At 40.2% G+C, this 24405-nt stretch overlaps 2 protein-coding genes across 4 annotated transcripts in view; one reads left to right on the top strand and one right to left on the bottom strand.

Moving 5' to 3' along the window:
- Positions 1-10321: 10321 nt before the first annotated feature.
- Positions 10322-19672, top strand: lhfpl5b (LHFPL tetraspan subfamily member 5b). The gene is made up of 4 exons (XM_014147373.3): positions 10322-11155; positions 12430-12600; positions 18728-18964; positions 19170-19672. The coding sequence occupies exons 1-4, from the start codon at positions 10879-10881 to the stop codon at positions 19178-19180; spliced, it is 696 nt and encodes a 231-aa protein (XP_014002848.1). The 5' UTR covers positions 10322-10878; the 3' UTR covers positions 19181-19672.
- Positions 19673-22296: 2624 nt separating this feature from the next.
- srpk1a (SRSF protein kinase 1a) overlaps positions 22297-24405 on the bottom strand; it is a 33537-nt gene continuing 31428 nt past the window's right edge. For all 3 annotated transcript variants that reach the window (XR_014380726.1, XR_006759358.2, XM_014147360.3), the window contains one exon: positions 22297-24048. Coding sequence is in view for 1 of the 3 variants with exons in the window: in XM_014147360.3 (XP_014002835.3) it covers positions 23861-24048 (188 nt within the window). In the remaining 2 variants the exon portion in view is untranslated. The remainder of the gene's footprint in view (positions 24049-24405) is intronic.

The raw sequence follows: 24405 nt of genomic DNA, 5'->3' as shown, positions 1-24405 counted from the left end.
CATCAGACTCGGTCAGGACACGCAGGTTGAAATATCAATACGCCTTCTGAACCAAATACCAGTGGTGGAAAAAGTCCCCAAACGTCATACTTGAGTAGAAGTAAAGATGACTCAAGTAAAAGTGAAAGCCACTCATTAAATACTAGAATAAAAGTATTTGGTTTTAAATATACTTAAGTATCAAAAGTAAATGTAATTGCTAAAATATATACTGCTCAAAAAAATAAAGGGAACACTAAAATAACACATCCTAGATCTGAATGAATGAAATAATCTTATTAAATACTTTTTTCTTTACATAGATGAATGTGCTGACAACAAAATCACACAAAAATAATCAATGGAAATCCAATTTATCAACCCATGGAGGTCTGGATTTGGAGTCACACTCAAAATTAAAGTGGAAAACCACACTACAGGCTGATCCAACTTTGATATAATGTCCTTAAAACAAGTCAAAATGAGGCTCAGTAGTGTGTGTGGCCTCCACGTCCCTGTATGACCTCCCTACAACGCCTGGGCATGCTCCTGATGAGGTGGCGGATGGTCTCCTGAGGGATCTCCTCCCAGACCTGGACTAAAGCATCCGCCAACTCCTGGACAGTCTGTGGTGCAACGTGGCGTTGGTGGATGGAGCGAGACATGATGTCCCAGATGTGCTCAATTGGATTCAGGTCTGGGGAACGGGCGGGCCAGTCCATAGCATCAATGCCTTCCTCTTGCAGGAACTGCTGACACACTCCAGCCACATGAGGTCTAGCATTGTCTTGCATTAGGAGGAACCCAGGGCCAACCGCACCAGCATATGGTCTCACAAGGGGTCTGAGGATCTCATCTCGGAACCTAATGGCAGTCAGGCTACCTCTGGCGAGCACATGGAGGGCTGTGCGGCCCCCCAAAGAAATGCCACCCCACACCATGACTGACCCACCGCCAAACCGGTCATGCTGGAGGATGTTGCAGGCAGCAGAACGTTCTCCACGGCGTCTCCAGACTCTGTCACGTCTGTCACGTGCTCAGTGTGAACCTGCTTCATCTGTGAAGAGCACAGGGCGCCAGTGGCGAATTTGACAATCTTGGTGTTCTCTGGCAAATGCCAAACGTCCTGCACGGTGTTGGGCTGTAAGCACAACCCCCACCTGTGGACGTCGGGCCCTCATACCACCCTCATGGAGTCTGTTTCTGACCGTTTGAGCAGACACATGCACATTTGTGGCCTGCTGGAGGTCATTTTGCAGGGCTCTGGCAGTGCTCCTCCTGCTCCTCCTTGCACAAAGGCGGAGGTAGCGGTCCTGCTGCTGGGTTGTTGCCCTCCTACGGCCTCCTCCACGTCTCCTGATGTACTGGCCTGTCTCCTGGTAGCGCCTCCATGCTCTGGACACTACGCTGACAGACACAGCAAACCTTCTTGCCATAGCTCGCATTGATGTGCCATCCTGGATGAACTGCACTACCTGAGCCACTTGTGTGGGTTGTAGACTCCGTCTCATGCTACCACTTGTGTGAAAGCACCGCCAGCATTCAAAAGTGACCAAAACATCAGCCAGGAAGCATAGGAACTGAGAAGTGGTCTGTGGTCACCACCTGCAGAACCACTCCTTTATTGGGGGTGTCTTGCTAATTGACTATAATTTCCACCTGTTGTCTATTCCATTTGCACAACAGCATGTGAAATTTATTGTCAATCAGTGTTGCTTCCTAAGTGGACAGTTTGATTTCACAGAAGTGTGATTGACTTGGAGTTACATTGTGTTGTTTAAGTGTTCCCTTTATTTTTTTGAGCAGTGTACTTAAGAATCAAAATCATTTCAAATTCCTTATATTAAGCAAAACAGAGGGCACCATTTTTCTTGTTTTTTTAATTTATGGATAGCCAGGGTTACACTGACACAGACATAATTTACAAACTCAAAGTGTGTTTAGTGAGTCTGCCAGATTCGAGGCAGTAGGGATGACCAGGGATGTGCATGAATTGGAAAGAAATTCTGTCCTGCTAAGCATTCAAAATGTAACGAGTACTTTTGGGTGTCAGGGAAAATGTATGGATTAAAAAGTACATTATTTTCTTTAGGAATTTAGTGAAGTAAAAGTAAAAGTTGTCAAAAATATAAATAGTACATTAAATTACAGAAACCCCAAAAACTACTTAAGTAGTACTTTAAAGTATTTTTACTTAAATCTGTTACACCAATGCCAACAACTATATATTCATTTGTGGACAGGTCGAAACACATATGAAACATTCATGGACATTTAGCTGTCTAACTTGCTGTTGCTAGCTAATTTGTCCTGGGATATAAACATTGGGTTGTTATTTTACCTGAAATGTACATGGTCATTTTTTTTTCTTCTGGATCTTTGTAGAATGTTGACCAGTTTTGGTTCACACAAAACCATGTGTTCTCTATTACAACAATTAAAGCACAGATAAAAGGAGAACTCTCGTTTCTAGTAATCTCTCCTCTTTAAGTCTTCTTCTTCTGTGGATTGTATATGGCGGTTGACAACCCACTTTAAGTTCTATTTTAGAAACAAATTCTATTTTAGAGACAATTGACACTTACATGCAACTTCTGCTATCAGAATAAGAAGATCGCATTGAAAAGACAGGTCTAGACGCACTAAAGTTGCTTTGTGGTCTGATTGTGTTCAGATCTGGCTGACTACTTCAGGTGTATGGGTTTCTCCTCAGTCTGGACGCATATCAGGCTACCGAAATCACATACAGTGGGCGAAGTCATCAGCATTCCTCACACTAGTCTCCAGAAAACGTGTGTTTTATGACCCAGAGGCACCTCATAAATGTTATCATAAATGTCTTATATTTAGAAATAAAAATGTTTTGTTTGGCTAGAGTTATGCTAACCCGTTTGCGATCCCTTTAGCGTTGCTTGCTAGCTTGCTGGCTAGCTACAGAGGTTAGCTGGCTAGTTCTCCTAAAGTAGTTAGCTACTGCCATCAGTTGTTGTGTTATTATCATATTTTGCCTATTCCACCCTTTGTAGAATAAAAAAAACTGGCATTTGATTACAGCGCAGGAAAAGGAAATCCGGACACATTTATGTAGGTGTAGATGCATGACCGTTCGGAATTCCATGATCAGAACTCTATGATGAATTCTAAAGCTGAACTGTCAAGTCTAGACCCGGCCTACGTCCGCCTTCCTCATCTGCGGTGGAAGGTGGCCAAGCAACAGCGGTGTTTGTCAGACCGTGAGACATCCCGAAAATCGATCTTCTCACAAAAAGCGTCTGTAGTGTCTGAATGGTTGGCCTACAAAACTAAATATGACCACTCTAGGGAAAGATTTGATTCTTACGAATACCATTGTGTTCTCCACAAGTGTCACGGGACTAGTCTGAAGGTTACTGTTTCCGGTTTAAAAAATGAATGGGTGTACAGTGGAAAGAAAATGTATCTGAACCCTTTAGAATTACCTGGATTTCTGCATAAATTGGTCATAATATTTTAGCTGATCTTCATCTAAGTCACAACAATAGACAAATACAGTCCACTTAAACTAATAGCACACAAACAATTACAATTTTTCATGTCTTTATTGAACAAACCGTGTTAACATTCACAGTGCAGGTTGTAAAAAGTATGTGAACCCTTGGATTTAATAACTGGTTGACCCTCCTTTGGCAGCAATAACCTCAACAAAACGTTTTCTGTAGTTGCAGATCAGACCTGCACAACGGTCAGGAGGAATTCTGGACCATTCCTCTTTACAAAACTGTTTCAGTTCTACAATATTCTTGGGACGTCTGGTGTGAACCGCTCTCGAGATCATGCCACAGCATCTCAATCAGGTTGAGGTCAGGACTCTGACTGGGCCACTCCAGAAGGCGTATTTTCTTCTGTTGAAGCCATTCTGTTGTTGATTTACTTCTGTCTTTTGGGTTGTTGTCCTGTTGCATCACCTAACTTCTGCTGAGCTTCAATTGGCGGACAGATAGCCTTACATTCTCCTGCAAAATGTCTTGATAAACTTGGGAATGTCTTTTTCCGTCGATGACAGCAAACTGTCCAGGCCCTGAGGCAGCAAAGCAGCCCCAAACCATGATGCTCCCTCCACCATACTTTACAGTTGGGATGAGGTTTTGATGTTGGTGTGCTGTGCCTTTTTTTCTCCACACATAGTGTTGTGTGTTCCTTCCAAACAACACAACTATATCTGTGCACAGAATATTTTGCCAGTAGTGCTGTGGAACATCCAGGTGCTCTTTTGGGAACTTCAGACATGCAGCAATGTTTTTTATTGGAGAGCAGTGACTTCTTCCATGGTGTCCTCCCATGAACACCAATCTTGTTTAGTGTTTTACGTATTGTAGACTCGTCAACAGAGATGTTAGCATGTTCCAGAGATTTCTGTAAGTCTTTAGCTGACACTAGGATTCTTCTTAACCTCATTGAGCATTCTGCGCTGTGCTCTTGCAGTCATCTTTGCAGGACGGCCACTCATGGGGAGAGTAGCAACAGTGCTGAAATTTCTCCATTTATAGACACTTTGTCTTACCATGGACTGACTTTTAGAGGTACTTTTCAGCTTTATGCAAGGCAACAATTCTTAATCTTAGGTCTTCTGACATCTATTTTGTTCGAGGCATGGTTCACATCACGCAATGCTTCTTGTGAATAGCGAACTCAAATTTTGTGAGTGTTTTTATGGGGTAGGACAGCTCTAACCAAAATCTCCAATGTCTCATTGATTTGACTGCAGGTTAGTTGACTCGTGACTCCAATTAGCTTTTGGAGTCATTAGCCTAGGGGGTTCACATACTTTCTCCAACCTACACTGTGAATGTTTAAATAATGTATTCAATTTAGACAAGAAAAATACAATAATCTGTGTGTTATTAGTTTAAGCACACTGTGTTTGTCTATTGTTGTGACGTAGATGAAGATCAGATCAAATTTTATGTAAAATGTATATAGAAATCCATGTAATTCCAAAGGGTTCACATACCTTTTCTTGCCACTGTAGTTTTGTGCAATCAAAAAAAAGGGCTTAAACATGTGTCCAAAAAAACACTTCAAAACCTTATTCCTTATGACTTATTTCTGGACTGTCTGTTTTGCCATTTATGAATGTGTTATTCAATGTGTTATTCTATGGGCTATAGTAGTAAAGGCCTAAATCTATATTTTATCACATACTTTTTAAAATATTTGTTTTATACATACAGGGGTCCTAAAATTCAAAATCAAATAGCTATATGATCGATGGTATGACCGTCTTAAAACAATTCCATATGTTAGTTTAGTTGAACAATAGTAAATGTATCGTTAATCGCCGTCATTTTGGTAACATTTAATTTATGTAACTGCATTTATTAATCACAGTCATTTATATTTCTCATTCTCAGAGTGGAAACATTGTTTCCAGAGTTCACAACTTGCTACACTTGGGAGAAACACGATTTTTGGTTTATTCCATAACCATCATTTACGAGTTTTATATAAATAAATCAAATTGTATCTTGTTTGTTGTGCTCCATGTGTCCGTTTGTTCTGTCCTGTTAATGTTGAGGGAGCCTGACCAAACATAGAAGTATCTTCTGCTCCGCAGAATGTAGGAAAATCAACTCAGTCAGTTTTTTTAGTATCCATTGCGAATGATAATACAGCCTATTAAAACTATAGTTCCTCACAGTAGGTTATTTAAAACATATTTCCTACAATCTCCCCCTCGATAACCAACTAGCCTTGGTGTGAAAGAGCAAAATATAATGATCTGATGATCCCATATAACCAGTGGAAATTTCTTCAAATACCTGAACACTTTTCCTTTGGGCAAAAACAGCTGTCTGTCCCGAGCTCAGTGGCGCAGGAAACTCTAAGGCCCTGGAATAGGCTAGTTGATAACATGTTGATAAGATGTTGATAGGCTAGTTGATAGGCTAGTTGATAAGGCTAGTTGATAAGATGTTAATAGGCTAGTTGATAAGGCTAGTTGTTAAGATGTTGATAAGGCTAGTTGATAAGGCTAGTTGATAAGATGTTAATAGGCTAGTTGATAAGGCTAGTTGATAAGATGTTGATAAGGCTAGTTGATAAGGCTAGTTGATAAGATGTTAATAGGCTAGTTGATAAGGCTAGTTGATAAGATGTTGATAAGGCTAGTTGATAGGCTAGTTGATAAGATGTTGATAGGCTAGTTGATAAGATGTTGATAAGCTAGTTGACAGGCTAGTTGATAAGATGTTGATAAGGCTAGTTGATAAGGCTAGTTGATAAGATGTTGATAAGGCTAGTTGATAGGCTAGTTGATAAGATGTTGATAAGCTAGTTGACAGGCTAGTTGATAAGATGTTGTTAGGCTAGTTGATAAGATGTTGATAGGCTAGTTGTTAGGCTAGTTGATAAGATGTTGATAGGCTAGTTGTTAGGCTAGTTGATAAGATGTTGATAGGCTAGTTGATAAGATGTTGATAGGCTAGTTGATAAGATGTTGATAGGCTAGTTGATAAGATGTTGATAGGCTAGTTGTTAGGCTAGTTGATACGATGTTGATAGGCTAGTTGATAAGATGTTGATAGGCTAGTTGTTAGGCTAGTTGATAAGATGTTGATAAGGCTAGTTGATACGATGTTGATAGGCTAGTTGATAAGATGTTGATAGGCTAGTTGATAAGATGTTGATAGGCTAGTTGATAGGCTAGTTGATAAGATGTTGATAGGCTAGTTGATAAGATGTTGATAGGCTAGTTGTTAGGCTAGTTGATAAGATGTTGATAAGGCTAGTTGATAGGCTAGTTGATAAGATGTTGATAGGCTAGTTGATAAGATGTTGATAAGGCTAGTTGTTAGGCTAGTTGATAAGATGTTGATAAGGCTAGTTGATACGATGTTGATAGGCTAGTTGATAAGATGTTGATAGGCTAGTTGATAAGATGTTGATAGGCTAGTTGTTAGGCTAGTTGATAAGATGTTGATAAGGCTAGTTGATAAGATGTTGATAGGCTAGTTGTTAGGCTAGTTGATAAGATGTTGATAAGGCTAGTTGATACGATTTTGATAGGCTAGTTGTTAGGCTAGTTGTTAGGCTAGTTGATACGATGTTGATAGGCTAGTTGATAAGATGTTGATAGGCTAGTTGATAAGATGTTGATAAGGCTAGTTGATAAGATGTTGTTAGGCTAGTTGATACGATGTTGATAGGCTAGTTGATAAGGCTAGTTGATAAGATGTTGTTAGGCTAGTTGATAAGATGTTGATAAGGCTAGTTGATAAGATGTTGTTAGGCTAGTTGATACGATGTTGATAGGCTAGTTGATAAGGCTAGTTGATAAGATGTTGTTAGGCTAGTTGATAAGATGTTGATAAGGCTAGTTGATACGATGTTGTTAGGCTAGTTGATAAGATGTTGATAGGCTAGTTGATAGGCTAGTTGATAAGATGTTGATAGGCTAGTTGATAAGATGTTGATAAGGCTAGTTGATAAGATGTTGATAAGGCTAGTTGATAAGATGTTTATAAGGCTAGTTGATAAGATGTTGATAAGGCTAGTTGATAAGATGTTGATAGGCTAGTTGATAAGATGTTGATAGGCTAGTTGATAAGATGTTGATAGGCTAGTTGATAAGATGTTGATAGGCTAGTTGATAAGATGTTGATAAGGCTAGTTGATAAGATGTTGATAGGCTAGTTGATAAGATGTTGATAGGCTAGTTGATACGATGTTGATAAGGCTAGTTGATAAGATGTTGATAGGCTAGTTGATAAGATGTTGATAAGGCTAGTTGATAAGATGCTGATAAGGCTAGTTGATAAGATGTTGATAAGGCTAGTTGATAGGATGTTGATAAGGCTAGTTGTTAGGCTAGTTGATAAGATGTTGATAAGGCTAGTTGATAAGATGTTGATAAGGCTAGTTGTTAGGCTAGTTGATAAGATGATGATAAGGCTAGTTGATAAGATGTTGATAAGGCTAGTTGATAGGCTAGTTGATAAGATGTTGATAGTCTAGTTGATAAGATGTTGATAGGCTAGTTGATAAGATGTTGATAAGGCTAGTTGATAAGGCTAGTTGATAAGGCTAGTTGATATGCTAGTTGATAAGATGTTGATAGGCTAGTTGATTAGATGTTGATAGGCTAGTTGATAAGATGTTGCAAGTTCGCTAGCGAAAGCTTCCGGACAGACACAATTGTTTGATTTGATACAAATGTTGCATTTCACTATAATGATTAGCTCAAGACAGATAGAAGGGGAGGCAGAGAGGCTGAGTAGAGTTGAATGTGATTGAAAGAAACTGAGTTATCATATTTTCTACTGTTTTTATTTGTCAGCATTATGTGGGCCTATTTTTACATAGTTCGCTATTAAAGTTATAGGCCTACTGCTGGGATGGTCTATAGGATATGAGTTCCATGCTCTCATTTCTTTAGCTGCCAATGATCACGGTGTATCAGAGCATTGGGCCAGTAACCGAAAGGTTGCTGGATCGAATCCCAGAGCTGACAAGGTAAAAATCTGTCGTTCTGCCCCTGAGCAAGGCAGTTAACCCACTGTTCCCCGGCGCCGAAGACGTGGATGTTAAGGCAGTCCCCCGCACCTCTCTGATCCAGAGGTTAAATGCGGAAGACACATTTCAGTTGAAGGGTTTCAGTTGACGAGGTATCCCCCATTCCATATAGCAGAGGCTGGTGCTCTCGAATTAGTAGATTTTTAACTTTTTGATGTTTATCAATTTAATTGACTGACAGGGGCCCTAAAAAAATATTAGAACATTAGGTAAATTGTTTTCAATATTAAATTATGAAAGTATCATCGATAATATAATATTGTATTTACAATGTAGTAATAAAACTAAACGGTTTATTTTTCTTTTCTTGTTTTTGGCAAAACGTAAACATCCCCGTCATCGACGGTGCTGTAGTGTAGCAGGTTGAGAGCTTAAAGTTCCTTGGTGTCCACATCAACAACAAACTAGAATGGTCCAAACACACCAAGACAGTCGTGAAGAGGGCACGACAAAGCCTATTCCTCCTCAGGAAATTAAAAAGATTTGGCATGGGTCCTGAGATCTTCAAAAGGTTCTATAGCTGCACCATCGAGAGCATCCTGACTGGTTGCATCACTGGCTGGTACGGCAATTGCTCGGCCTCCGACCGCAAGGCACTACAGAGGGTAGTGCGTACGGTCCAGTACATCACTGGGGCCAAGCTTCCTGCCATCCAGGACCTCTACACCAGGCGGTGTCAGAGGAAGGCCCTAAAAATTGTGAAAGACTCCAGCCACCCTAGTCATAGACTGTTCTCTCTACTACTGCATGGCAAGCGGTACCGGAGTGCCAAGTCTAGGACAAAAAGGCTTCTCAACAGTTTTTACCCCCCAAGCCATAAGACTCCCGAAAAGGTAATCAAATGGACTATTTGCATTTAGAACTGTTGCTTAATGGATGGTATTATAAAAGCACATGTTTTACTCCAGCAGTAACCAGCTGAGGATCTGCAGGAGAAATCCCTCTCAAAATACTGTGCTTGTGTGATAGTTGTGTTGGATAAATAAGATACATTACAACTAACGAAAATACACACAGGCCAATTTAATTCCACACAATTATGCAAATTAACCTATAACCTGATACGCGTGAGGGTCAAATGTATTTACATCCACTGGTATTTTCTTTTTTTATATATATATATATATATTTCTCCCGGTCATTTTGCCCTGAAACAGTTTTATATATCAGCTTTTCGTTTTTTTTAAATTGGCCAAAAAACAGCAATTGTCGGCTACTGGAAACCATGGGCCAGAGCTATATCATGTTTTTACAGTATTTAGCTATGCCTTGTGCTAGTATCGTGTTACTCCAATGTGACATGCCAGTAAACTCTACATTTACACCAGGGGAGAATGACTGCCCCTCTCATTGAAGCAAGTTCAAGGCCGACCGTGGTACTGCAGAAAACAGGATAGGGAATGGGGAAATGGCAATCTTCGTGGTGAATCTTCACTTGAAACGATTATTTTAAAATTGCACACAGAAAAGTTCTAAGGATAATTTAGTTGCCGTCGGCGTTCAACTTGAGTTACTCAATTAGAGGAGGCAGCACTGAGAATTCACATCCTGGAGTAACATCAAACTGCGCATATTATGTCTCCATGAGATGCCATCTTAACCGATTTCATTTGGCTTTAATGTGCTTTTAAGTCTTCAAATAGAAATGAATGGTGTGAAGTGATTGATGGCTTTGTACTTAAATGTTACCCAAAAACGATTTGATAAAGCTATGTTGTGTTATTAAAAACAACCACTTTTTGCGTTTGTGAACAATGTTGAGGTTATTACATCACATTGGAGAATTGTCCGGTTAGTTAGTCAACAGCCTTATAAATAAATCAAAATGATTAACACGTAGCTAGATGTATCTGGTTCCACTAAGCAACGTGTTCCATCACTCCTAACGCCTCTCATCTCCTTACCTTGAATAATTCAACATATCACACCATTACCGGCACGGTTTGATTCCAACACACCAACTCTTAACAAGTAGGATCTGTCGGCTGCTACAGAGCACTGATCTTCTCACGGACTTCAAGGCAAAGTAAAACAAAGACAATGACCTGAGCGCTCAGTGGGTCTTGGATTAGAAAAGATTTGTTTTGTGGACTTAAATCTTCCTTTTATACATTCAATTATAATTTGAAATGACAAGTTAATCTGGATCCTTGGAAGTGTCTGGCAGACGATCAAACGGAGCATTTACAGAAAACAAGCTGGCATTGAAGAGAAACTCAAACTGACAGTAAGTGCTGAAAAGTATCTCTGGTGACTCAAGACAGGTGACTTTCTGGTGACTCGAGAAGAGTTATCTGCGCACCTTCCCAGGCTTTCACCCTCACAGCCCTCTATTTCCGCGTCAACAAGATGTCAACAACAGAGAAAGTTGAGTCCAAATCAAAAAGTGAGAAAATGCTCCCTGCACAGGAGGCGGCCAAAATCTATCACACCAACTACGTGAGGAACGCGCGAGCCGTCGGCGTCCTGTGGGCGATATTCACCATCTGTTTTTCCATCATAGAAATGGTGGTGTTCATCCAACCGTACTGGATCGGGGACAGCGTCAACACCCCGCAGGCTGGATACTTCGGCCTGTTTCACTACTGTATCGGCAACGCGCTGACCTCTGAGCTCATCTGTAAAGGCAAGGCACTTAAAGGGCCAATCTGCAGTTGCTACATCTATTTTTGGACATAAAAATAAGTGATATAAACCCGATGATTCTTGAAGAATATAACTTATCAGCTTAGTTAAGCTTAGTTAAACTATTGCACCTCATCAGAACCCAAACTATAAGATTGTTTTACTCCAAATGTTTGTAAACAAAGTACATGTAATCAATCACTATATAGTCTCAAAATATGGTTACAAATATTAGTTTGATATCATGGATGGTCAGTCCTTGCATCCATAGCTCTGTCTATACATTTTAGAGTGGTAAAATTTCTCCAGTCCCATCCCTCTGATTTTTACCGAAACAGTGGCAGGGAGTCGCTTTGTAATTGTTTCAACAGCAGATTGGGGGTCACTTTACACAATAACGATCTTTTAGTATTTTGTTCATTAGTCCACCGTTGACACAATGTCAGCAGTTCATTCTTCAGTACAGAGTAAAAACTGTGATGAGAATTAAAAAAAAAACGCATCCCTTTGAACCATTGTTATAATCACTAAACTGTTTAATGGACGTAGTATGGCTGCCCTCTGCTCCAGCCTCTCTAACCCACAGAGATCCTATTCTAATAGTAGTATGGCTGCCCTCTGCTCCAGCCTCTCTAACCCACAGAGATCCTATTCTAATAGTAGTATGGCTGCCCTCTGCTCCAGCCTCTCCAACCCACAGAGATCCTATTCTAATAGTAGTATGGCTGCCCTCTGCTCCAGCCTCTCCAACCCACAGAGATCCTATTCTAATAGTAGTATGCCTGCCCTCTGCTCCAGCCTCTCTAACCCACAGAGATCCTATTCTAATAGTAGTATGGCTGCCCTCTGCTCCAGCCTCTCTAACCCACAGAGATCCTATTCTAATAGTAGTATGGCTGCCCTCTGCTCCAGCCTCTCTAACCCACAGAGATCCTATTCTAATAGTAGTATGGATGCCCTCTGCTCCAGCCTCTCCAACCCACAGAGATCCTATTCTAATAGTAGTATGGCTGCCCTCTGCTCCAGCCTCTCTAACCCACAGAGATCCTATTCTAATAGTAGTATGGCTGCCCTCTGCTCCAGCCTCTCCAACCCACAGAGATCCTATTCTAATAGTAGTATGGCCTAGTCTGTATGTGTAGCCTAGTCTGTATGTCTTTCGGAGGGGTTTGAATAACGCAGAAGACAATTTTTCCTTGGACATCAGAGATCATTGCAGTAATCTTCTTCTCTTCCTCCCCCTCAACCTGCTCCTCCTCCTCCTCCTTCATAAAGGAAGTGCCTTGGACTTTGCGTCCATCCCGTCCCCAGCCTTTAGGACAGCCCTCTTCTTCGTGGGTACATCCATGCTGCTGATAGTGGGCTGTATGGTCTGTTTCACTCTGTTCTGGTTTTGCAACACCGGGAGCGTCTACAAGATCTGTGGGTGGATGCAGTTTGCGTCAGGTGAGATTAGAAGATATTCTGTAACCTAACTAACCTGTACATTTTAATGTATAGTGTCCTGTGTTTGGTGAGACACAATGTACATCCAGGAGTGGGCCTGGGGGGGTCCACCTCTTTATCCAGCCTCTAGGCAACCTTGGCTCACAAACAGTCATACGGTATGTACAGTCATACGGTATGTACAGTCATACCGCGGTATGTACAGTCATACGGTATGTACAGTCACACCGCGGTATGTACAGTCATACGGTATGTACAGTCATACGGTATGTACAGTCATACAGTATGTACAGTCATACCGGCCCCTGGTTGTAATTGTCATTCCTGTTGTCCAGGAGAGGTGACAAACCTATCGTGTACAGTCAGTGACTCCCCAGTGACATCTCTCCTCTTTCAGAGGTGGCTTAGGTCCAGTGCTATTGTCAGCAGATAACAACAACTCTGTGGATGCCAGCCCGATTCTGACACCTACGTTCACGCCTACCTTCAAGGGGTAGATGGATTACATGTAACATGATAGATGTAATGTTTTGTCTCTTAGTACAAGTCTATATCTATACGAAAGGCTCCGTACATACTCAGCTTTTACAACTGATGTACAAGGCTTTTGACACAACACTTATGATACATCAGATATTATTGGCACAACCATTGTGGATAGTCTCCACTCTGTCTGTCTGTCTGTCTGTCTGTCTGTCTGTCTGTCTGTCTGTCTGTCTGTCTGTCTGTCTGTCTGTCTGTCTGTCTGTCTGTCTGTCTGTCTGTCTGTCTGTCTGTCTGTCTGTCTGTCTGTCTGTCTGTCTGTCTGTCTGTCTGTCGCGCCCACAAACAGACATACAGTACATATTCACTCAATCATTCACAGTATTTCTATGCATTCACCTCCATATGTATTCAGACAGTAAATTGTAAATGTGTCTCTATACGCCAGCATTTTGGATTTGAGATCAAATGTTTCATATGAGGCGACAGTACAGAATGTCACCTTTTATTTTGAGGATTTTTTTCATAGATATCTGTTAAATCGTTCAGAAATAAAAAAAACGTTATATATCTAGTCCCCCCCCCCCTCCAATTTGAAGAAGTCATAAATATTTAGACAAATTCACTTACAGTGTATTAAAGTAGTCAAAAGAGTAGTATTTGGTTCCATATTCCTTGTACTTAATGATTACATCAAGCTTGTGACTCTACAAACGTGGATGCATTTGCAGTTTGTTTTGGTTGCGTTTCAGATTACATTCTGCCCAATAGGAACATTTGATCTGAAATCCAAAATGTTGGAGAATGGAAACAAATTAAAATGTTTAGCTTTACTGTCCAAATACATACGGAGGTGTCCAAGGTCAGTGTATATCCTTGGTCTGTCTCCAGCCATCCTCATGGTGATGGGCTGTATGATCTACCCTGACAGCTAAGAAGCTCCCTGTCTGTGTATCTGACTGTCTAACCCACGTGTCAAATTCATTCAAGGCATATATAGCATATATAGCATATATATACAATACTGTTCAAAAGTTTGGGGTCACTTAGAAATGTCCTTGTTATTTAAAGAAAAGCTAATTTTTTTGTCCATTAAAATAACATCAAATTGATCAGAAATACAGTGTAGACATTGTTAATGTTGTAAATGACTATTGTAGCTGCAAACAGCTGATTTTTTTATGGAATATCTACATAGGCGTACAGAGGCCCATTATCAGCAACCATCACTCCTGTGTTCCAATGGCACATTGTGTTAGTTAATCCAAGTTTATCATTTTAAAAGGATAATTGATCATTAGAAAACCCTTTTGTAATTATGTTAGCACAGCTGAAAACTGTTGTCCTGATTAAAGAAGCAATAAAACGGGCCTTCTTTAGACTAGTTGAGTATCTGGAGCATCAGCATTTGTGGGTTCGATTACAGGCTCAAAATGGCCAGAAACAAAGACCTTTCTTCTGGTGTTTCCAAACTTTTGACTGGTACTGTATATACACTACCGTTCAAAAGTTTGGAAACACCTACTCATTGAAGGGTTTTTCTTATATATTTTTTTACTATGTTCTACATTGTAGAATAATAGTGAAGACATCGAAACTATTAAATAACATGTATGGAATAATGTAGTAACCAAAAAAGTGTTAAACAAATCAAAATATATTTTAGATTTTAGATTCTTCAAAGTAGCCACCCTTTTCCTTGACGACAGCTTTGCACACTCTTGGCATTCTCTCAACCAGCTTCATGAGGAATGCTTTTCCAACTGTCTTCAAGGAGTTGCCACACATGCTGAGCACTTGTTGGCTGCTTTTCCTTCACTCTGCGTTCCAACTCATCCCAAGCCATCTCAATTGGGTTGAAGGCGGGTGATTATGGAGTCCAGGCCATCTGACGCAGCACTCTATCACTCTCCTTCTTGGTCAAATGGTCCTTACACAGCCTGGAGGTGTGTTGGGTCACTGTCCTGTTGAAAAACAAATGATAGTTCCACTAAACGCAAACCAGATGGGATGGTGTATTGCGGCAGAATGCTGTGGTAGCCATGCTGGTTAAGTGTGCCTTGAATTCTAAATAAATCACAGACAGTGTCACCAGCAAAGCACCCCCACACCATCACACCTCCTCCTCCATTCTTCACGGTGGGAACCACACATGCGGAGATCATCCGTTCACCTACTCTGCGTCTCACAAAGGTTGGAACCAAAAATCTCAAATTTGGACTCATCAGACCAAAGGACAGATTTCCACCAGTCTAATGTCCATTGCTCTTGTTTCTTGGCCCAAGAAGCAAGTATCTTCTTCTTATTGATGTCTTTTAGTAGTAGTTTCTTTGCAGGAATTCAACCACAAAGGCCTGATTCACGCAGTCTCCTCTGAACAGTTGATGCTGAGATGTGTCTGTCACTCAGTGTCCAATGTTTTGTACATTATATTTTAGAATTATAGTTCTTTAAGTAAAAACAATCTCAATCAACATTGAAATGAAAAAAAAGTGAAACTATAATTTATTATGGACCTACATTTACAGTCTCTTCACTCTGTTCATCTTGATAACAGTAATTTACAATCTCTTTACTCTGTCCATCTTGATAACAGTCATTTACAGTCTCTTCACTCTGTCCATCTTGATAACAGTCATTTACAGTCTCTTCACTCTGTCCATCTTGATAACAGTCATTTACAGTCTCTTCACTCTGTCCAGCTTGATAACAGTCATTTATAGTCTCTTCACTCTGTCCATCTTGATAACAGTCATTTACAGTCTCTTCACTCTGTCCATCTTGATAACAGTCATTTATAGTCTCTTCACTCTGTCCATCTTGATAACAGTCATTTATAGTCTCTTCACTCTGTCCATCTTGATAACAGTCATTTATAGTCTCTTCACTCTGTCCATCTTGATAACAGTCATTTACAATCTCTTCACTCTGTCCATCTTGATAACAGTCATTTACAGTCTCTTCACTCTGTCCATCTTGATAACAGTCATTTACAGTCTCTTCACTCTGTCCAGCTTGATAACAGTCATTTATAGTCTCTTCACTCTGTCCATCTTGATAACAGTCATTTACAGTCTCTTCACTCTGTCCATCTTGATAACAGTCATTTATAGTCTCTTCACTCTGTCCATCTTGATAACAGTCATTTATAGTCTCTTCACTCTGTCCATCTTGATAACAGTCATTTACAGTCTCTTCACTCTGTCCAGCTTGATAACAGTCATTTATAGTCTCTTCACTCTGTCCATCTTGATAACAGTCATTTATAGTCTCTTCACTCTGTCCATCTTGATAACAGTCATTTATAGTCTCTTCACTCTGTCCATCTTGATAACAGTCATTTACAGTCTCTTCACTCTGTCCAGCTTGATAACAGTCATTTATAGTCTCTTCACTCTGTCCATCTTGATAACAGTCATTTATAGTCTCTTCACTCTGTCCATCTTGATAACAGTCATTTACAGTCTCTTCACTCTGTCCATCTTGATAACAGTCATTTACAGTCTCTTCACTCTGTCCAGCTTGATAACAGTCATTTATAGTCTCTTCACTCTGTCCATCTTGATAACAGTCATTTACAGTCTCTTCACTCTGTCCATCTTGATAACAGTCATTTATAGTCTCTTCACTCTGTCCATCTTGATAACAGTCATTTATAGTCTCTTCACTCTGACCAGCTTGATAACAGTCATTTATAGTCTCTTCACTCTGTCCATCTTGATAACAGTCATTTATAGTCTCTTCACTCTGTCCATCTTGATAACAGTCATTATAGTCTCTTCACTCTGTCCATCTTGATAACAGTCATTACAGTCTCTTCACTCTGTCCATCTTGATAACAGTCATTTACAGTCTCTTCACTCTGTCCATCTTGATAACAGTCGTTTATAGTCTCTTCACTCTGTCCATCTTGATAACAGTCATTTACAGTCTCTTCACTCTGTCCATCTTGATAACAGTCATTTACAGTCTCTTCACTCTGTCCATCTTGATAACAGTCATTTATAGTCTCTTCACTCTGTCCATCTTGATAACAGTCATTTATAGTCTCTTCACTCTGTCCATCTTGATAACAGTCATTTACAGTCTCTTCACTCTGTCCATCTTGATAACAGTCATTTATAGTCTCTTCACTCTGTCCATCTTGATAACAGTCATTTACAGTCTCTTCACTCTGTCCATCTTGATAACAGTCATTTATAGTCTCTTCACTCTGTCCATCTTGATAACAGTCATTTATAGTCTCTTCACTCTGTCCATCTTGATAACAGTCATTTACAGTCTCTTCACTCTGTCCATCTTGATAACAGTCATTTATAGTCTCTTCACTCTGTCCAGCTTGATAACAGTCATTTACAATCTCTTCACTCTGTCCATCTTGATAACAGTCATTTACAATCTCTTCACTCTGTCCATCTTGATAACAGTCATTACAGTCTCTTCACTCTGTCCATCTTGATAACAGTCATTTACAGTCTCTTCACTCTGTCCATCTTGATAACAGTCATTTATAGTCTCTTCACTCTGTCCATCTTGATAACAGTCATTTACAGTCTCTTCACTCTGTCCATCTTGATAACAGTCATTTACAGTCTCTTCACTCTGTCCATCTTGATAACAGTCATTTACAGTCTCTTCACTCTGTCCATCTTGATAACAGTCATTTATAGTCTCTTCACTCTGTCCATCTTGATAACAGTCATTTATAGTCTCTTCACTCTGTCCATCTTGATAACAGTCATTTATAGTCTCTTCACTCTGTCCATCTTGATAACAGTCATTTATAGTCTCTTCACTCTGTCCATCTTGATAACAGTCATTTATAGTCTCTTCACTCTGTCCATCTTGATAACAGTCATTTACAGTCTCTTCACTCTGTCCATCTTGATAACAGTCATTATAGTCTCTTCACTCTGTCCATCTTGATAACAGTCATTTATAGTCTCTTCACTCTGTTCATCTTGATAACAGTCATTTACAGTCTCTTCACTCTGTCCATCTTGATAACAGTCATTTACAGTCTCTTCACTCTGTCCATCTTGATAACAGTCATTTATAGTCTCTTCACTCTGTCCATCTTGATAACAGTCATTTATAGTCTCTTCACTCTGTCCATCTTGATAACAGTCATTTATAGTCTCTTCACTCTGTCCAGCTTGATAACAGTCATTTACAGTCTCTTCACTCTGTCCATCTTGATAACAGTCATTTACAATCTCTTCACTCTGTCCATCTTGATAACAGTCATTTACAATCTCTTCACTCTGTCCATCTTGATAACAGTCATCTATAGTCTCTTTACTCTGTCCAGCTTGATAACAGTCATTTATAGTCTCTTCACTCTGTCCATCTTGATAACAGTCATCAAAACAAAAGCTAAACAGTCAGGGAGAATAAAAAATTCCAAAAGTGATGGGAAGAGAATTACAGTATTTATAACGAATTTTGACGGTGAATATTTGCGGCCCTCTGGACCATGGTGAAGACCGAATGCGGCCCACGGTGAAAATGAGTTTGTCACACCTGATAACCCTAACCCTAATGGTAATGTCTGTCTGTCTGTCTGTCTGTCTGTCTGTCTGTCTGTCTGTCTGTCTGTCTGTCTGTCTGTCTGTCTGTCGCGTCGCGCCGTCCCCCTCCCCAGCCATCCTGATGGTGATGGGCTGTATGATCTACCCTGACGGCTGGGACGCCCCTGAGGTGAAGAGGATGTGTGGCGAGAGGACAGACAAGTACACCCTGGGGAACTGTACAGTGAGGTGGGCCTACATCCTGGCTATGATCTGTGTCTTGGACTCTCTCATCCTGGCCTTCCTAGCCTTCACACTGGGTAACAGACAGGACAAACTGCTGCCGGATGACTTCGAAGTGGAGGGGCAAGGTGAGAGAATAAAATTAGGTGATATTTGTTGTGTGAGGGATTAATTCAACAACAAAAAAATTGGGGGTGAAAAAAACAAACATTTTTGTAGCATGAGGGATACAGAATAGTAAATGGCTTGGAGTGTGGGACACTGGGATTATCTCAGGACATCTCCCTACTTTTTTTATTTATCTAAATTTCATTCATCCTGTTTCCATTCCAGAAAAGCAATGAGGCACTGGAGTATGAAGAGATGGAAGAACAATGCATCATTCTGGCACTCATGATTATCAGGCCAGGGATACAGCACGGCCTCCACGGCTAGTGTTTTTACAATATACACAAAGGTGTCCTTTCCTCCAAAAACATTATGTTTTTTAACTCATTATGCTAGAGGGTAGTTCTTTAGACTGTATTGTCCCCAACGGCACCCTGTTTTCATTTGGTGTTTTAGCCCTCTTCTGAGCCTTGGTAATTAAAGTTTTATTTTAATATTTTGGATGAATTAAATGTTTTCTGTAAACAATAAGTGTACAATCGTCAATACACGTTTTACTTTCTGAATGAAATTGTAAAGTTTTCTGTTCCTTGGTAAGTTCATTGTACTTGTCATGAAAAACTGTCCCATCAACAGTAGTTGGGCAAAGAATCAAGCTAGACAAGAGGCATCGCAGAACTCCTAATATGAAGACCTTTTGTTTTATTGTACGGTGTGGGGTGGTATACAATTTTATAGTGTCTTAAATTGACATTTAAAATATGTCAATTTAACGGGTGAAATGGAGCTTGACGGGTGAAATGGAGCTTGATGTACAGTTGAAGTTGGAAGTTTACATACACCTTAGCCAAATAAATTTAAACTCAGTTTTTCACAATTCCTGACATTTAATCCTGGTAAAAATTCCCTGTTTTAGGTCAGTTAGGATCACTACTTTATTTTAAGAATGTGAAATGTCAGAATAATAGTAGAGAGAATGATTTATTTCAGCTTTTATTTCTTTCATCACATTCCCAGTGGGTCAGACGTTTACATACACTCAATTAGTATTGAGGTAAATTAGGTAAATTGCCTTTAAATTGTTTAACTTGGGTCAAACGTTTTGGGTAGCCTTCCACAAGCTTCCCACAATAAGTTGGATGAATTTTGGCCCATTCCTCCTGACAGGCCTGGTGTAACTGAGTCTGGTTGGTAGGCCTCCTTGCTCACACACACTTTTTCAGTTCTGCCCACAAATTATCAATAGGATTGAGGTCAGGGCTTTGTGATGGCCACTCTAATATTGACTTTGATGTCCTTAAGCCATTTTGCCACAACTTTGGAAGTATGCTTGGGGTCATTGTCCATTTGGAAGACCCATTTGCGACCAAGCTTTAACTTTCTGACTGATGTCTTGAGATGTTGCTTCAATATATCCACATCATTTTCCTCCCTCATGATGTCATCTATTTTGTGACGTGCACCAGTTCCTCCTGCAGCAAGGCACCCCCACAACATGATGCTGCCACCCCCGTGCTTCACGGTTGGGATGGTGTTCTTCAGCTTGCAAGCCTCCCCCTTTTTCCTCCAAACATAATGATGGTCCTTATGGCCAAACAGTTCTATTTTTGTTTAATCTAACCAGAGGACATTTCTCCAAAAAGTACAATCTTTGTCCCAATGTGCAAACCGTAGTCTGGCTTTTTTTATGGCGGTTTTGGAGCAGTGGTTTCTTCCTTGCTGAGCGGCCTTTTAGGTTATGTCGATACAGGACTCGTTTTACTGTGGATATAGATACTTTTGTACCTTTTTCCTCCAGCATCTTCACAAGGTCCTTTGCTGTTGTTCTGGGATTAATTTGCACTTTTCGCACCAAAGTACGTTAATATCTAGGAGACAGAACGCGTCTCCTTCCTGAGCGACATGATGCCTACGTGGTCCATGGTGTTTATACTTGCGTACTATTGTTTGTACAGATGAACGTGGTGCCTTCAGGCATTTGGAAATTGCTCCCAAGGATGAACCAGACTTGTGGAGGTCTACAATTTTTTTTCTGAGGTCTTGGCTGATTTCTTTTGATTTTCCCATGATGTCAAGTAAAGAAGCACTGAGTTTGATGGTAGGCCTTGAAATATATCCACAGGTACACCTCCAATTGACGTCAATTAGCCTATCAGAATTAGCCTATCAGTCAACTTAGTGTATGTAAACTTCTGACCCATTGGAATTGTGATACTGTGAATAAGTGAAATAATCTGTAAACAATCGTTGGAAAAATTACTTCTGTCATGCACACAGTAATGTCCTAACCGACTTGCCAAAACGATAGTTTAACAAGAAATTTGTGGTGTTTGAAAATCGAGTTTTAATGACACCAACCTAAGTGTAATTAAACTTCCGACTACAACTGTAAAATGGCCTTCTCTTCCACTAGACCCCAATAACTCAAAAAGGTGAAAACATTTACCGTAAATTCCGGACTATAAGCCGCAACTTTTTTCCCATGCTTTGAACCTCGCGGCTTAAACAATAACACGGCTAATATATGGATTTTTCCCGCTTTCAATTTTTTTTTCTCCAAAAAAACACATTCTGTGATGTGCTCAGTTTTTTGGCAGCATGAAGCTTTCATTAGACCAATGAAATTGCCGAACGGGTTAAGGTCAAACAACTTTTTTGTTTACTGTTTAGATTAAATTGAGCGCTCTCAAACTTCCCATCATTCTGATTACGGTAGTCATTTTGTCATCCTCATCATGGCAAAGACACGGAGAAATGCATATGATGCAGCTTTCAAGTTGAAGGCGATTGATCTGACTGTTGGAAAAGGAAATAGAGCTGCTGCACGGGAGCTTGGTCTTAATGAGTCGATGATAAGACGTTGGAAACAGCAGCGTGAGGAATTGACTCAGTGCAAAAAGACAACTAAAGCTTACTGCAAATTTTAAATGTTTTGTTACAAGCCGTGTTTCGTTAAAGCCTATTTATTTTTGTTACAAGCCGTGTTTCGTTAAAGCCTATTTATTTTTGTTACAAGCTGTGTTTCGTTAAAGCCTGTGTAAAGTTAATTTGTTTCAATGTACCGGTAGGCACCTGCGGCTTATAGACATGTGCGGCTTATTTATGTTCAAAATATATATATATTTTTTAATTCAGTGGGTGCGGCTTATATTCAGGTGCGCTTAATAGTCCGGAAATTACGGTACTTAGGACATCACTACAGTATGGAAATTAAGAGGAACCTGAGGAAATCATTTAGACGTGTAAAAATTAGCTTTGCATTTCACAGTGACTCCCCCTCCCACAATTTCCAAAACTCTGACCATTAGAACACCTCATCTTACGGACAAATAACAGACATTAACAGCTGACGGACGTTCACACAAAAGAGCTTGCACACTCCTTCCATATGCTTTATTGACACAATACTACCCAGACATAGTAGGGGCCACCCTAAATGGCACCCTATTCCATAGGTAGTGCACACTACATAGGGAAAAGGGTGCCATTTCAGCCACACCCCTACGATTTGTTAAAAACTGTACACGGCTGTAATATACAGAAAGGCAAATTCCTTGGTACAGTTATTTATATATATATACACACACACACACGTCATTTTATATATCTTTTCACAATTTCTCTTCTTTCGGATGGTGTTCTTATGAACATCTTACTTAATTAAACCCACAAAACCAGTCTCCCATTGGCTCAAAGTGAATATATGCAAAGTTAGTATTATAACGGATTCTGAACAATGTCAGATAGTATGGTTTTTACTGGCTGATCTAAAAATAGCAAGACAGTCCTCCATTGTATTTATGGGTGGTGAAGACCAACAAATAGCTCAGTCAGAAAAGAGACTAGAGTGCAACCTACGAGTCTGTTCATCTGCCCTATGTGCAACTTCCTAATACTACACTTAATAGAAAACAAATGCCTTACAGGTGAAGGTGTAACACAGAAGAACTCTTAAATTGAACACAGACAGACATCAATGACATTTATCAGAGGAAAGAAAACAAGTGGTATCAAGTTATTTAAACGGAAACAGGATTACAAAAGTGAAGGGCAGTTCATTGATCTTGATCTTTTCCAGGTCTTGTGCAGGTATAAAACAAAACAAGATGGTGGTGAGAGAGTCACAATAACAATTACAAAGACAAGTCTTCATACAAGTGAGTAGTGTACGGAGCACAGAATTCTGGACCGCCAAAATGACCATCAACCAATGTTGCCTACTGGCTTATTTAAACACAATCAGTACAAAGGAAAGAAACAAATAAAAGCTTACAGACACTCCTTGATGATAATAAGAACACAATGTAAGAATACAAATGTAAAACAGAAATAAATAAGTCATCTCAGATATGGTTGAATTGGAAAGTGCTCTGTTGCAACAAGTCTCTTGTGAGGGGTTTCATTTGCATCGCAGTGACCAGAGACGACACCTAGAGGGAATACATCCAGGGGTGTATTTAGGAAAATGAAAGGCTCATTTTACTTTTCACTCATTTAGCAGACACTTAGTCCCTCTGGATAAGCATGTCCTGCTAAATGACAAAATTCAAAACGTGACATTGAAGATAGAAATTGAATGAATAAAGTGGACCCAATTCCCTGTTCTATTTGACAGATGATCGTAGCTCTGTTCAACGCCATACAGCTGAAGGTTCAGTAACTTCACATGGTTTTACATTGCAGTGGTTGGAAGGCTCCATTGGGGAGGGCAATCCAGGCGAAGGGGGTGCATTCAGCAGGAGAAAACGTTCTGGAATGTTCTGATACAAATCTCTAATGTAGAACATTAATGCCTCTATGACATGTAGAAAAGAGAATCATGTCACCTCTAGTCATGACAGTTATCTGCAACATTCCACAATGTTTGCCTACTGAACAGGCACCAGGGTATTTTTGATTTGCAGTACTGGAGGCTGTCACTGGGGGGCGATCCAGGGGTGGCGCAGGCAGTCTGCGGCCGTGGCCCTCTTCTCTGGTACCAGCTCCAGCATGGGGAGGAGGAAGTCGGCGAAACAATCAGTCTCCTCTTTAGGCCACTCATACTTATCCTGTAGCACCTCTAGTAACCCCCATGGCTTCAGCTTGGTGATGTGCTTCAGGTCACCTAGGAAAGAGAACAGGGTAAGACACAGAGAGACAGCACAGTCAGTCTCAGAAAGAGAGCAGGGTCAGGTAGGTCGGTCAGACAGGGTTTCTCATCACACCACCATGACAGGGGGACATGACAAAACTCACCACCATGACAGACACACAACACACAAGACTGTCATTAAAACGTTCTTTATTCTCTTGCTACACATAAAAATGTAAGACTGTCATTCAGCAGTAAACCTGTGATTGTGATTTAACAACACTATTGAGCATAGAGGAACATCCAGCAAAAAATGAAACGTCACTATGAACTACAGGCACAAATGTTGGCGTTTACAACAACGGGGTGACAGGTCTTCATTTAAAAACT

Source organism: Salmo salar, chromosome 15 (assembly GCF_965601325.2).
Source record: "Salmo salar chromosome 15, fSalSal1, whole genome shotgun sequence".
Classification (NCBI taxonomy): domain Eukaryota; kingdom Metazoa; phylum Chordata; class Actinopteri; order Salmoniformes; family Salmonidae; genus Salmo; species Salmo salar.
This window is presented reverse-complemented; position numbering and strand designations above follow the sequence as displayed.

Coding starts and splice junctions, on each gene's coding strand:
- lhfpl5b (XM_014147373.3), top strand. CDS start 10,879: ATGTCAACAACAGAGAAAGTTGAGTCCAAATCAAAAAGTGAGAAAATG. Junction 11,156..12,429: donor CTCTGAGCTCATCTGTAAAG/GCAAGGCACTTA, acceptor TCCTTCATAAAG/GAAGTGCCTTGGACTTTGCG. Junction 12,601..18,727: donor GTGGATGCAGTTTGCGTCAG/GTGAGATTAGAA, acceptor CCCCCTCCCCAG/CCATCCTGATGGTGATGGGC.